Raw genomic sequence first — 12,786 nt, 5'->3', positions numbered from 1 at the left:
CGTATTGGGGTGCGAATTTGGTCCCCATGGCTGTTCCGTGTGTTTGGGTAAAGAACTGGTTGTCGAAGGTGAAGACATTGTGGTCAAGGATGAAGCGGATGAGTTGTAGGATGGTGTCTGGAGATTGGCTGTTGTTGGTGTTGAGTACTGAGGCTGTTGCAGCGATGCCGTCATCGTGGGGGATACTGGTGTAGAGTGCCGAGATGTCCATCGTGGCGAGGAGTGTTCCTGGTTCAACTGGTCCATGGGTGCTGAGTTTCTGTAAGAAGTCTGTAGTACAGAAGCTGGGGGTTCCCTGTACGATGGGTTTCAGGATGCCCTCGACATATCCAGAGAGGTTCTCACACAGGGTTCCGTTGCCTGATACGATAGGACGTCCGGGTGTGTTGGCTTTGTGTATCTTTGGGAGGCAGTAGAAGTCTCCCACGCGGGGAGTACGTGGGATGAGAGCGCGTAGGATGCTTTGAAGGTCTGGATCGAAGGTCTTGATCAGTCTGTTGAGTTGGCAGGTGTGTTCTTTGGTCGGATCTGCGGGTAACTGTCTGTAGTGTTCCTGGTTGTCCAGTTGTCGGTATGCTTCTTTGCAGTCCAACACCGGCATCTCCACACTTTTAGTAATGGCGTGGATATATGGTTGAAAGCTCATTTCCGGGTCAAATACGACACCAAGATTGTAAACAGTCTGGTTCAGCCTCAGACAGTTGCCAGAGAGAGGGACGGAGCTTGTGGCGGGGACTGAAGACGGTAGCTTCCCGAAACCCAGAATATTATTCAAAGTAAGACAAGAAAGTAGGACTGGAGGACATGCATTTAAATTAATGAAAAGTAAACAAAAAAAAATCAGTAAAAATCAGTTTTAGCCAGTGTGATAAATGATTGGAATAATCTGCCAATTAGGGTACGATACGCAAAAACACTAGTGGTCAAAATACAGTTAATACCATAATGAGAGATTTAGACCTTTTCTTATCCTTGGCTTTTCTTGTGTTCCTACACTTACTTGGCTATCTTGCATCAGGTGAGATCATCAGAAGTTTCATAATATGTTTAAACAGAATCCTGCTAATCCAGATTCTTTTCATCTGACAATGAAATACTGATGATGTCTCTAAATATTTACATTTATTGCTATTAATAGAAAATTCTTAAAAATTTGAATCATGTATATCATTATTTAAACATAAATTGCAATAGAAGATATTCATGTATGTGGGCTGAAAATAGTGGCTTTGCAAAGATATATATTTTTAAGGTGAAATGGGGAACGATGAAATGTGGAACCGTTTATTGTCCTGAATTTAAATGTGGCATGAAGTTTTTAAGAAAAAGACATTTTCATTGCTGAGTATTTGGTAATACAGTTCAGCATGATTCAGTCCAAATAGAATTTGTGTAATACAGCTTCTATTCCATCAACTGGGCTTGTAAGAGATTTGCCATATGCATTTACTTAAATTTGTACCACAATTTTACTTAATAGTTGCTTCTGCAAAACTAAAAAGAAGAAAGAATTGGTTTGGAACTGCAATCTATGTGGAATTATCAGCAGACGGAGAACTAAAGAAATCTGCAAAATCAAATAGTTCTTCCAATCCAAAATGGGATGAGCATTTAACAATGTAAGCACAATTATAAAATGAATAATTAACCTTCTATGCCGTTATTTTCAATGTATAACAAATATTAATATATACCTCCCTGAGGATATGTTCCTAAGCTATCACAAAATTACACAGTGAATTGCTCTGTACAACTGGTGAAATTGAGTTTTTTGGAATTATGTGTAGGCACAATACCAAAATTATGCTTAAAGGGAAGAAAATCCAGGAGGAATAATTTTTTGCTGGCATTGAGTTGAGTCTCTCTTCCTGCTAAGCTGCTTCAGTGACTTCACTGGCAGGCAGCATACGGGTGTTTCCTCGAGCAGCTTTGTTAGAAACAGCAGGGATTGTGGCTTCACCTGGGTTGAGCCAGGAAACTACCGTACTGGCTAGGGATAGAGTGGGGGGAAGTCCACGATAGAATAATCATACATAGCCAATCAAGTGAGCTTGATGGGCTGAATGCCCCTTACTCACTCCGACCTTTAAGCTCTTATGCAGATTTCCTAGTTTTTAGTATGGCTTTTTTGGTTTTCTGCAGTAAATGGGATACCATTGAGTAGAAGAAAGTTAATTTCTGGGTTATCAAGTATCAAAAAATAAGTTCACTTTTAACCTCACTTATTTGTAATGATCAAAAGATATCTAACTGTCCCCTTAAGCAGTCTTCACCAGCTACATCTTCATCGTCAAAATGCCACGTCAGAAAATTTCCAGCGACAGAGCGCCCTTCATGTACTATAGGAGTCTTTAATTTGTTATCTTAAAATGTTTCATGCAGCCATAGAGCATGCATATGATCTTTCAGAATAACCATGAATTAAGATATGATTGAGTATATTACTTCTATTATTTCACTTAATTGTGTCACACAAACATATACGTTATAAAACATCTTTTTTTCTGTATGCAGGAATGTAACACCACACACCAAATTGGAGTTTAAAATCTGGAGCCATCATACATTAAAATCTGATGCTTTACTAGGGAAAGCCACTTTAGACATCAGCCAAGCTTTGGAATTGCACAACAGAAAATGTAAGTTTTACAATTCACTTAACCACAGTAGCTCCTTACTCTGATGTACCACAAGACCCATTTACCTTGCAGGGTTGCCTGCAACAGCAAGGGTATTGTAGGAGGCAATCATGTAATGTAAGCACAAGAACATAAGAAATAGGAGCAGGAGTAGGCCATATGGCCCCTCGAGTGCTCCGGCATTCAGTAAGATCATGGCTGATCTTCGACCTCAACTCCACTTTCCTACCCGATCCCCATATCCCTTGATTCCCTTAGAGTCCAAAAATCTATCTCAGCCTTGAATCCACAGCCCTCTGGGTAGAGAATTCCAAAGATTCACAACCCTCTGAGTGAAAAAATCACTCCTCCTCCCAGTCTTAATTGGCCGACCCCTTATCCTGAGACTATGCCCCCTAGTTGTAGACACTCCAGCCAGGGGAAACAATCTCTCAGCTTCTGCCCTGTCAAGCCCCCTCAGAATCTTTTATGTTTCAGTGAGATCACCTCTCATTCTTCTAAACTCCAGAGAGTATAGGCCCATTATCCTCATCGTGGTACGTGTGATCTGATCTGAGCATGAATGTGAATACTTATTATCCAGGCCTAATAAATTGAATGCTATTTGTATCATAGGTGCTGTTAGCACCAGAAGCTGAGCTTGTTGGGGAAATGTATAGTCCGACATCAACTGCAGTTCCTCCTTCTTCAAACTCTCTGTTCCTCTGACACTGGCCTCTTTTGCATTCTCCTCCATTGGTGGTGCTGCCTTAACCTCCCATTCAGGAATTTCTTTCTAAACATCTCTGCCTCTCTCCACCTCACTTTGCTCCTTTAAGACTTTCCTTAAAACTGACCTCTTTGACCACAGGTTTTGGTCACCCCTCCTAATATCTCCTCCTTTGGCTCAATGTCCTTTTTCTTTCTTGCTTCTCTTTGAAATGCCTTAGGATATTTTTCTATATTAAAGGCACAATATATATGCAAGTTATTGTCAGTACAGTAGTAATAACTTGGTTTGTCATCGTTTTGATTATTTCTAAGTAAAAGCTAGAATTTAGATGTTACCTTTTGAATGTACATTATAACATCATAGTTTTCTACAACAAGAAATAAAACATTTTATCGTTCTGATTACACAGTTAAGTTATTGTTGCTGTAGGTTTATAAACAAGCAAAATGTTATTTTAATATCCCCACTTTGTTTTTCAATAGTGGAGAATGTCAAAGAAGTATTGAAACTCACATTGGAAAATAAGAATGGGGTAGTACAAACGGGTGACCTGACTGTTTTCCTCGATGGTATGACAGTGGATCAGGAATCTGTACCTAATGGCACTACATCAACAACCAGTGAGTAAATGTCATGCATAGCCTGATGGCCAGTATAATAAACATATTATATATTTCTACTACCAATTACTTTAAAATAGTTTTCTTGAGCCTGTTAAAAGTATATCCATTTAACTGAAATTCTTCTGCACAGAAGTTCAGCAGAATGGAGACGCCATTCACGTAAATGGAGGTGAAACTTCTACAAGGGCTAGAACAAGGTGTGTAAAGACTTTACTTGAAATGTAGCCAGATAAATTCCTGAATGAGACATGGCCTCTTTAAATGTGATTTAAGGCAGTAAAAATAAATCACTCCAGAAACATCTGTCTGGAAAATTGGAAAAAATATACGCACTGTTTAATGTAACTGAACAGGAAACAAGAAATCGCTGATGTTACTGTGAAAATGCACAAAAATTCCCGTGGCCATTTGTACGGAGTAATTAGTATAGTGTGCCATTTACTGGAAAGATGATGCATACTACTCAAGTTTTCTAAAAACAACATAACTTGTCTCAAATGTTTGTAACTGGCAGCTTTAAAAGTTTAAGAAAGAAATGCCTTCAAAATGAGTGTTAACTTTCATGGCTCAAAACTAGAAATCGATTTTTGAATGATTTATATAGTTAGTTAAATTGTGAGCAGGTGTGTGGGTAAGAGTTTATCTACTCCATGGAAAAAATAGTCAAAATGTAAGCAAGATTAAACTAGAATTTTTCAATAACACTACTGCCTAAAATTAAACTAAATTGTTGCAAGAATTGTTTAGTAAATGCATAGACAAAATATGGTCAGAGAACTATGGATGGATAGAAAAATGAAGGAAAAAATTGCTTAATATGTAGGCAAGAGATGAAATGTTATCATTTGCTCAGTAAGCATGTTATGCAATGGAAACTAAATGACCTTGGTAGTTCAGGGTGCAGTTTTACAACAATGATTGCACACTTGACTTTTAGATCTGCATAATCTGCATGAAATAATTTTTAAGACAGTGATGGAGCATTTTATTGTCCACTCTCCATTGGTAGCCTGTTTTTATAGTGGACATGGCTGCAAGGTAGCTTTGTGGTTTGAGCTGTATGGAAATCTGAATTTCTGGTTTGCAATTCCTAATGTATAGACTTTGTAATACTGGATAAGGATCTGAGGACATCATCCTAATTCCACTGTAACCTTAACTTTCAAATTTTCTTAGTTCCATTACAGTTCTGTAATTCGGCATTTGGAAATTTGTGCGCTCACTGGACACTCTTCCAATTGTCATTTCCATTGAAGTCAATGAAAATCTTGAGAGATGTATAATGAGCGGTTGAATCACTATCACCCATTTTACACTATCACCTAAAGTCAAAATTGTCTCTGTGGTTTGTGTTGGCAGCATGATTCAGAAAGAATTTTCTTACCTATGAATGCAGCTTGCAGTTATTTTTTAAACTCGTGCGGGGTGAAATGGGATTGGGCCCGAAAACGGGCGTGGGGAGCACGAAGCGTGATCTGCCTGCGCCCATTCAAAGTGGTGCAGGCAGCACGCAGAATTCATGCTGCATGCTCATTATTGAGATTGGAGCGCTGCTGGTTGGCTCAGCACTCAGCAGGAGGGCCAATATCGAGTGCAGTCTACACAGTACCAGTAGAAATCAAACAGCAAGTCACCTGCAAGTTGTTGATGATCCCTTTAAATACCGCTGGTCGGGGGGGGGGGGGGTCGCTCGTGCAGCTGATGTCACGTTCAGCTATTCGTGTTTTGGAGAGGGCATTGAATGGAACGGCGACGTCCAAAATGGCAGGTCGTGCATCAAATCAGCGTTGCACACTCATTGACGAAACGATCTGACTGATCAATGTTTTTCTGGCAACTGCAGGCAATGGCTGCGCTGCTGACCTGCCCAAAATGGCGGCTGCTGTGGGCCGCGCCGGACGTGGCCAGAAGCGAGGCGGCCGCCATTTTTATGCTGAAACTGGCCTTATCAGCCAGTGCTAAGGTGCCAAATTTCAGTCATTTTATTTACACTCAGCACAACTAAGGCTTCTTTTGGGCAGAAGATTGGGCCGGATATTCCGATCCCTACGGGTGGGTACGCGCTGTGTACCCACCCGTAGGGACATTGGAAATGCCGGTTTCAGGCATGCACTGCGCATGTGCTGGAAACCGGCATTTCCGTTGACCGATCCTCCAGCTGCCTGGGAGAAGGGCCTCTGCGGGCGGATAGTTCCGCTTTTTGGAGACCCTCCGCCCGCAGAAAATACTTACGCCTGCTTTTACCAGGCGCAAGGCCTGCTTTTACCAGGATAAGAGTTGAAAAAAGTTTAAAAAAAAAAAAAAAAATTTCCACTGATCTGTCATTTAAAAAATACTTTAAAGAAAGGTAAGTTTATTTTTAGCCCCGTTAAAAACTTCAGTTTTTTTTCAAAAATTTAAATTTTTGTTTAAAATAGTTAATTTATGTAATTTCAAGTCATTTTAAAAATGTGTTTTTTTTTTACTTATTTGAAGTTTTACTATGTGTTGGGGGTGATCTCCATTCATATATTTGACAGGTCTTCCTGTCCAATGTATGAAGGGAGATTCCCTTCTGTGATTGGCTCCCCATGGCCCATGCGATCCCAGGGACGCTGCGAACTACCTGCGCCTCTGGGATACGTGGGCCCTGCGCACCGGCAGTTTGGAGAGGCTCAGCAGCAGAACTGTGCGCCTCCCGGGAGCCCTCGGGTAAGGGCGCAGATTTTTCCAGATCGCAGCCCTCCGCCCGCGGGAGGCCTGCGATCGGAATATCTGGGCCATTATATTTTGTAATTTTTACCTAATTTATTACCCTCATTCTCCTTGATGAGAATGGCAGTCTGATCCCCAGAGAGTTGTTGAAATGGATCTTGAAGATTTCCCTCCCTCTGTCATGGTAGGGAATACTCTAGTTCTTAGGCACCTTCCCTGCGGGACACTCCTTGAAGCCTAAGTGCAATTGCTTTAAGACTCAACTTCTTCAGTTTGCTTCTTACTTGCCTTCCCAGTGCCATAGTAAACAAACTTCAGCTCATCCAAAACTCCACTGCTTGCATTGGACCTCCCGCTGGCTGGTTGCTCTTGCCCCCGTAAACGTCCGATGGCTCCCTGTTCCCTAGTGCACTAAATTCAAAATCTTTTACGGTTCCTTCCATAGCTTTACCTCTCCCTGCTTCTACAAGCTCCTTTAACCCTAGCTCCCAGGCAATTCCCCATGACCTCTGACTCTGGTGTGCACCCCTTTCCTGCTGCAGCTCTTTTAGTGACAGAGCCTTCAGCAATGTTGCTTCTACTTTTAGGAGCTCTCTCCCCAAACCACATTGCATGGCTACTTCTCGCTACACCTTTTTAAAGCCTCCTCAAAACCTGTCTTTTTGACTGTATATTCAGTTATCTCTCTCAACTTTTTGGAATCTTCCTGGTTCCGCACTCTGCTATGTAAAGTGCCTTGAGGTGCTTTATTATGGTAAAGGTGCTATATATGTGCAAGTTATTTTATGGCGTTTCTTAATTAGGTTCTACCTATTAAACTGTCTTTAATTAGTGATATTAAAATCAGAAGCTGCCGCCCACCACCATGCTGACATAGAGCCGTCTTTTGTCTCCACTAGTCCTATCACCATCTCGTCTCATTTTGAATACCTCTTAATGTCTCCTTCTCTTTTGTTCTCTCCCAGCCTGGCCTCTTAATCCATTTCATTTCCTGTGCTTCTTTAGTCTTGACAACGGGGTTTTCACCCAAAACTTTGACTCTATTTTCTCTCCACGGATGTTGCCTGGCCTGCTGAGTTTTTCCAGCATTTTCTGTTGTTACCATGCTGACACTCTCTGTTCCTTTTCTTTTTCCCTTCTATGTCAACACATTTGCTATGCTGAAAAAACCCCTAGTTTGAGAAGCTGCACGTGCAGACCTCTCAATTTCTGAATTTACCAGTCAAGGATACAGCCCACAAAAGTCCAAGGTGCACAGTGTTTGGAGTAGGACCACCGCACTGCCGTGTCCTTACCTTCGTATTTGTGATGTGCTCCCGTGTTTCGTGAGGCATCAGAGGTATTCAACAACAACAACTTGTATTTATATAGTGCCTTTAACTTAGTAAAACATCCCAAGGCACTGCATGGGGGTATTTTAAGACAAAAAATTTGACACCGGTCCACGTAAGGATAAATTAGGGCAGGTGACCAAAAGCTTGGTCAAAGAGGTAAGTTTTAAGGAGCGCCTTAAAGGAGGAAAGAGAGGTAGCGAGGCGGACAGGTTTAGGCAGGGAATTCCAGAGCTTGGGGCCTAGGCAACAGAAGGCATGGCCACCAAAGGTTGAGCGATTTATAATCGGGGATCCTCGAGGGCAGAATTAGAGGAGCGCAGACATCTCGGGGGGGGGGGGGGCTGCTGAAGGAGGTTAGAGAGCTAGGAAGGGGCGAGGCCATGGAGGGATTTGAAAACAAGGATGAGAATTTTGAAATCGAGGCGCTGTTTAACCGGGAGCCAGTGTAGGTCAGTGAGCACAGGGGTGATGGGTGAACGGCACTTGGTGCGAGTTAGGACACGGGCAGCTGAGTTTTGGATGACCTCAAGTTTATGTAGGGTGAAATGTGGGAGGCCAATCAGGAGTGCGTTGCCGCAGACAAGCAGACGAGAGCCTTATAAATAGTCAAAAGTCAGAGTCCTACTATGCAGTTATGACCCCGTGCAATTGTAATGTGGGTTGTGCTGAGTTTCAGAGACACCAGTGAAACCTGCTGCCATACAGGAGCGGTGCAATTGTGTTTCTTTCAGTGAGAATAGTGTTTATTAGTTTTAAATTAAATCATTTCTATTGAATTACTTTTGATGTTTCTTCTACTTTTTCACACAGGTAAATCACCTGAACTCAGCATGGCAGCAATATGGCTATGTAGAAAAATAGGGTCTTTATTTCTGGATGTTCACCACCTTGGTGTCATATTTGACCCTGAAATGAGCTTCCGATCACACAGCTGCAGCATAACTAAGACTGCCTATTTCCACCTCCGGAACATTGCCCGTCTCCGCCCTTGCCTCAGTTCATCTGCTGCTAAAACCCTCATCCATGCCTTTGTTACCTCTAGACTTGCCTATTCCAACGCACTCCTGGCTGGCCTCCCACATTCTACCCTACGTAAACTTGAGATGATCCAAAACTCGGCTGCCTGTGTCCTAACTCGCACCAAGTCCCGTTCGCCCATCACCCCTGTGCTTGCTGATCTACATTGGCTACCGGTTAAGGAATCCCACATAAGAGATTAGCGTGCAAAATTAAGGCACATGGGATTGGGGGCAAGGTATTGACTTGGATAGAGAACTGGTTGGCGGACAGAAAGCAAAGAGTTGGAATAAACGGGTCGTTTTCCGAGTGGCAGGCAGTGACTAGTGGGGTACCGCAAGGATCGGTCCTAGGACCCCAGCTGTTCACAATATATATTAATGATCTGGACGAGGGAATTGGATGTAATATCTCCAAATTTGCAGACGACACAAAGCTGGGTGGGAGGGTAAGCTGTGAGGAGGATGTCATGAAACTCCAGTACGATTTGGACAGGTTGGGTGATTGGGCAGAAAAATTAGCAAATGCACTATAATGTGGATAAATGTGAGGTTATCCACTTTGGTGGCAAAAACAGGAAGGCAGATTATTATTTGAATAGCAATAGATTGGGAGAAGGGGAAGTGCAGAGAGACCTGGGTGTTCTTGTGCACCAGTCGCTGAAGGTAAGCATGCAGGTGCAGCAGGCGGTTAAGAAGGGAAATGGTGTGTTGGCCTTCGTAGCAAGAGGGTTCGAGTACAAGAACAAGGATGTCTTGCTGCAGTTGTACAGGGCCTTGGTGAGACCGCACCTTGAGTATTGTGTGCAGTTTTGGTCGCCTTACCTGAGGAAGGACGTTCTTGCCATGGAAGGAGTGCAGCAAAGATTCACCAGGCTGATACCTGGGATGGCAGGAATGACGTATGAGGAGAGATTGTGTCGATTGGGCTTATACTCACTGGAGTTTAGAAGATTGAGAGGGGATCTCATCGAAACCTATAAAATTCTGTCAGGCCTGGACAGACTAGATGCAGGAAGGATGTTTCTGATGGCCGGGGAGTTCAGAACCAGGGGTCATAGTCTAAGGATAAGGGGTAAGCCATTTAGGACTGAAATGAGGAGGAATTTCTTCACCCAGAGAGTGGTGAACCTGTGGAATTCTCTGCCACAGAGGGCGGTGGAGGCCAGTTCATTAAATATATTCAAGAAAGAGTTGGATATATTTCTTAAGGCTAAAGGGATCAAGGGATATGGGGAGAAGGCAGGGACAGGGCACTGAATTTGGATGATCAGCCATGATCTCATTGAATGGCGGAGCAGGCTCGAAGGGCCGAATGGCCTACTCCTGCTCCTATCTTCTATGTTTCTATGTTTCAAAATTCTCATCTTTGTTTTCAAATCCCTCTATGGCCTCGCCCCTCCCCATCTCTGTAATCTCCTTCAGCCCCACAACCCCCAGAGATATCTGTGCTCCTCTAATTCTGCCCTCTTGAGCATCCCTGATTATAATCACTCAACCATTGGTGGCTGTGCCTTCTGTTGCTTTGGCCCTAAGCTCTGGAATTCCCTGACTCTCCGCCTCTCTTTCCTCATTTAGGACGCTCCTTAAAACCTACCTCTGACCAAGCTTTTGGTCACCTGCCCTAATTTCTCCTTATGTGGCTCGGTGTCAAATTTGTTGTCTTCTAATACTCCTGTGAAGTGCCTTGGGACGTTTTACTACGTTAAAGGTGCTATATAAATACAAGTTGTTGTTGTTGGATAAGTGTACTCGATTAGAAAAGGGTTTCATTTCACTGTAGCTGCAGTTTCAGGATGCACAATACAACATTGTGGAATGTGATGGAGGGAGCCAGGAATTCAACGTGACAAATCATGGCGTTGGAAGTTACCAGAATATGAAAAACTGCATGAGGACCTTGAAAAATCTTTTGATTAGCTTTACGTTACTGTGAGACTGTCATATTGGTTTCAGACTGTTGCTCCTCGGCTGCTGCCAGGGTAGTCTGGCGCAGCTGACTTTCTGGCACGATTGTGGGTATTGCAGAGGAGCTAACGAAGGAGGAACCACACTCGGAGAGACCAGCACGTGTCGCTCCCATCAAGTCACTGACACTCCCATGGGCTGAGACGCAGCAATTCCACTATCTGCAGGAGAGAAAACTGTAGTCGATGAGTGACTCTTTCAAAGCCCCTTTCAATTCTGCCTAGCAACATGCTCGATGTTTCACCACGTGCCAACCCCTCTAACTCACAGTCTGATTCACACGTGCCAATGTCTGAGCTGCAATGGAATGGCCAACAGTGTTCAAGATGGCCAAGAGGTTGAGGAGGATGAGTAGAGACAGAGAGCCAGGGCTGCAGTCGCACAAGATGTTGTTGGTGACTTTGACTAATGTAATCATATTTTTTTTATTCGATCATGGGATGTGGGTGTCGCTGGCAAGGCCAGCATTTATTGCTCATCCCTAATTGCCCATGAGAAGGTGCTGATGAGCCACCTTCTTGAACCGCTGCAGTTTGTGTGGTGAAGGTACTCGCACAGTGCTGTTAGGGAGGGAGTTCCAGGATTTTGACCCAGCAACAATGAAAGAACAGTGATGTAATTCCAAGTCAGGATGGTGTGTAACTTGGAGGGGGACTTGCAGGTGATGATGTTCTCATGCACCTGCTGCCCTTGTCCTCCTAGGTGGTAGAAGTCGCGGGTTTGGGAGGTGTAGCCAAAGAAGCCTTGGTGAGTTGCTGCAGTGCATTTTATAGATGGTACATACTGCAGCCACGGTACGCCAGTGGTGGAGGGAGTGAATGTTTAAGATGGTGGATGAGGTGTCAATCAAGCGGGCTGCTTTGTCCTGGATGGTATCAAGCTTCTTGAGTGTTGTTGGAGCTGCACTCATCCAGGCAAGTGGATAGTATTCCAGCACACTCCTGACTTGTGCCTTGTAGATGGTGGAGAAGCTTTGGGGAGTAAGGAGGTGAGACACTCGCTGCAGAATACCCAGCCTCTGACCTGCTCTTGTTGCCACCGTATTTATGTGGCTGGTCCAGTTAAGTTTCTGGTCAATGGTTACCCCCAGGATGTTGATGGTGGGGAATATGGCGACGGTAATGCCGTTGAATGTCAACGTGGTTAGACTCTCACTTGTTGGAGATAGTCATTGCCTGGCACTTGTGTGGCATGAATGTTATTTGCTACTTCTCAGCCCAAGCCTGAATGTCGTCCAGGTCTTGCTGCATGCAACATTATCTGAGGAGTTGCGAATGGAACTGAACACTGTGCAATCATCAGTGAACATCCCCACTTCTGACCTTATGATGGAGGGAAGGTCATTGATGAAGCAGCTGAAGATGGTTGGGCCTAGGACACTGTCCTGAGGAACTCCTGCAGTGCTGTCCAGGGGCTTGATAGCATTGTCGACCACATCTTCCATCACTTTACTGATGGTTGAGAGTAGACTGATGGGGTGGTAATTGGCCGGATTGGATTTGTCCTGCTTTTTGTGGACAGAACATCTGGGCAGTTTTCCACATTGTCGGGTAGATGCCAGTGTTGTAGCTGTACTGGAACAGCTTAACTAGAGGCGTGGCTAGTTCTGGAGCATAAGTCTTCAGCACGACAGCCGGAATGTTGTTGGCGCCCATAGCCTTTGCTGTATGCAGTGCGCTCAGCCGTTTTTTGATATCACATGGAGCGAATCGAATTGGCTGAAGACTGGCTTCTATGATGGTGGGGATCTCGAGAGGAGGCCGATATGGATCATCATCTTAGCACTTCTGGTTGAAGATG

The 12,786-nt window shown here is 43.8% G+C and overlaps 1 protein-coding gene across 6 annotated transcripts in view; it reads left to right on the top strand.

Moving 5' to 3' along the window:
- Positions 1 to 12,786, top strand: part of wwp1 (WW domain containing E3 ubiquitin protein ligase 1) — a 204,733-nt gene that overhangs the window by 94,269 nt on the left and 97,678 nt on the right. For 5 of the 6 annotated variants that reach the window (XM_085992735.1, XM_085992736.1, XM_085992737.1 and 2 more), the window contains 4 exons: positions 1,481 to 1,619; positions 2,515 to 2,639; positions 3,834 to 3,971; positions 4,105 to 4,171. In XM_085992735.1, coding sequence (XP_085848861.1) covers positions 1,481 to 1,619; positions 2,515 to 2,639; positions 3,834 to 3,971; positions 4,105 to 4,171 — 469 coding nt within the window. The remainder of the gene's footprint in view (positions 1 to 1,480; positions 1,620 to 2,514; positions 2,640 to 3,833; positions 3,972 to 4,104; positions 4,172 to 12,786) is intronic. The other variant, XM_085992734.1, reaches the window with a different exon arrangement.

Source organism: Somniosus microcephalus, chromosome 7, assembly GCF_052327205.1.
Source record: "Somniosus microcephalus isolate GS21.2 chromosome 7, FLI_Smic_1.0, whole genome shotgun sequence".
Classification (NCBI taxonomy): Eukaryota; Metazoa; Chordata; class Chondrichthyes; order Squaliformes; family Somniosidae; genus Somniosus; species Somniosus microcephalus.
This window is presented reverse-complemented; position numbering and strand designations above follow the sequence as displayed.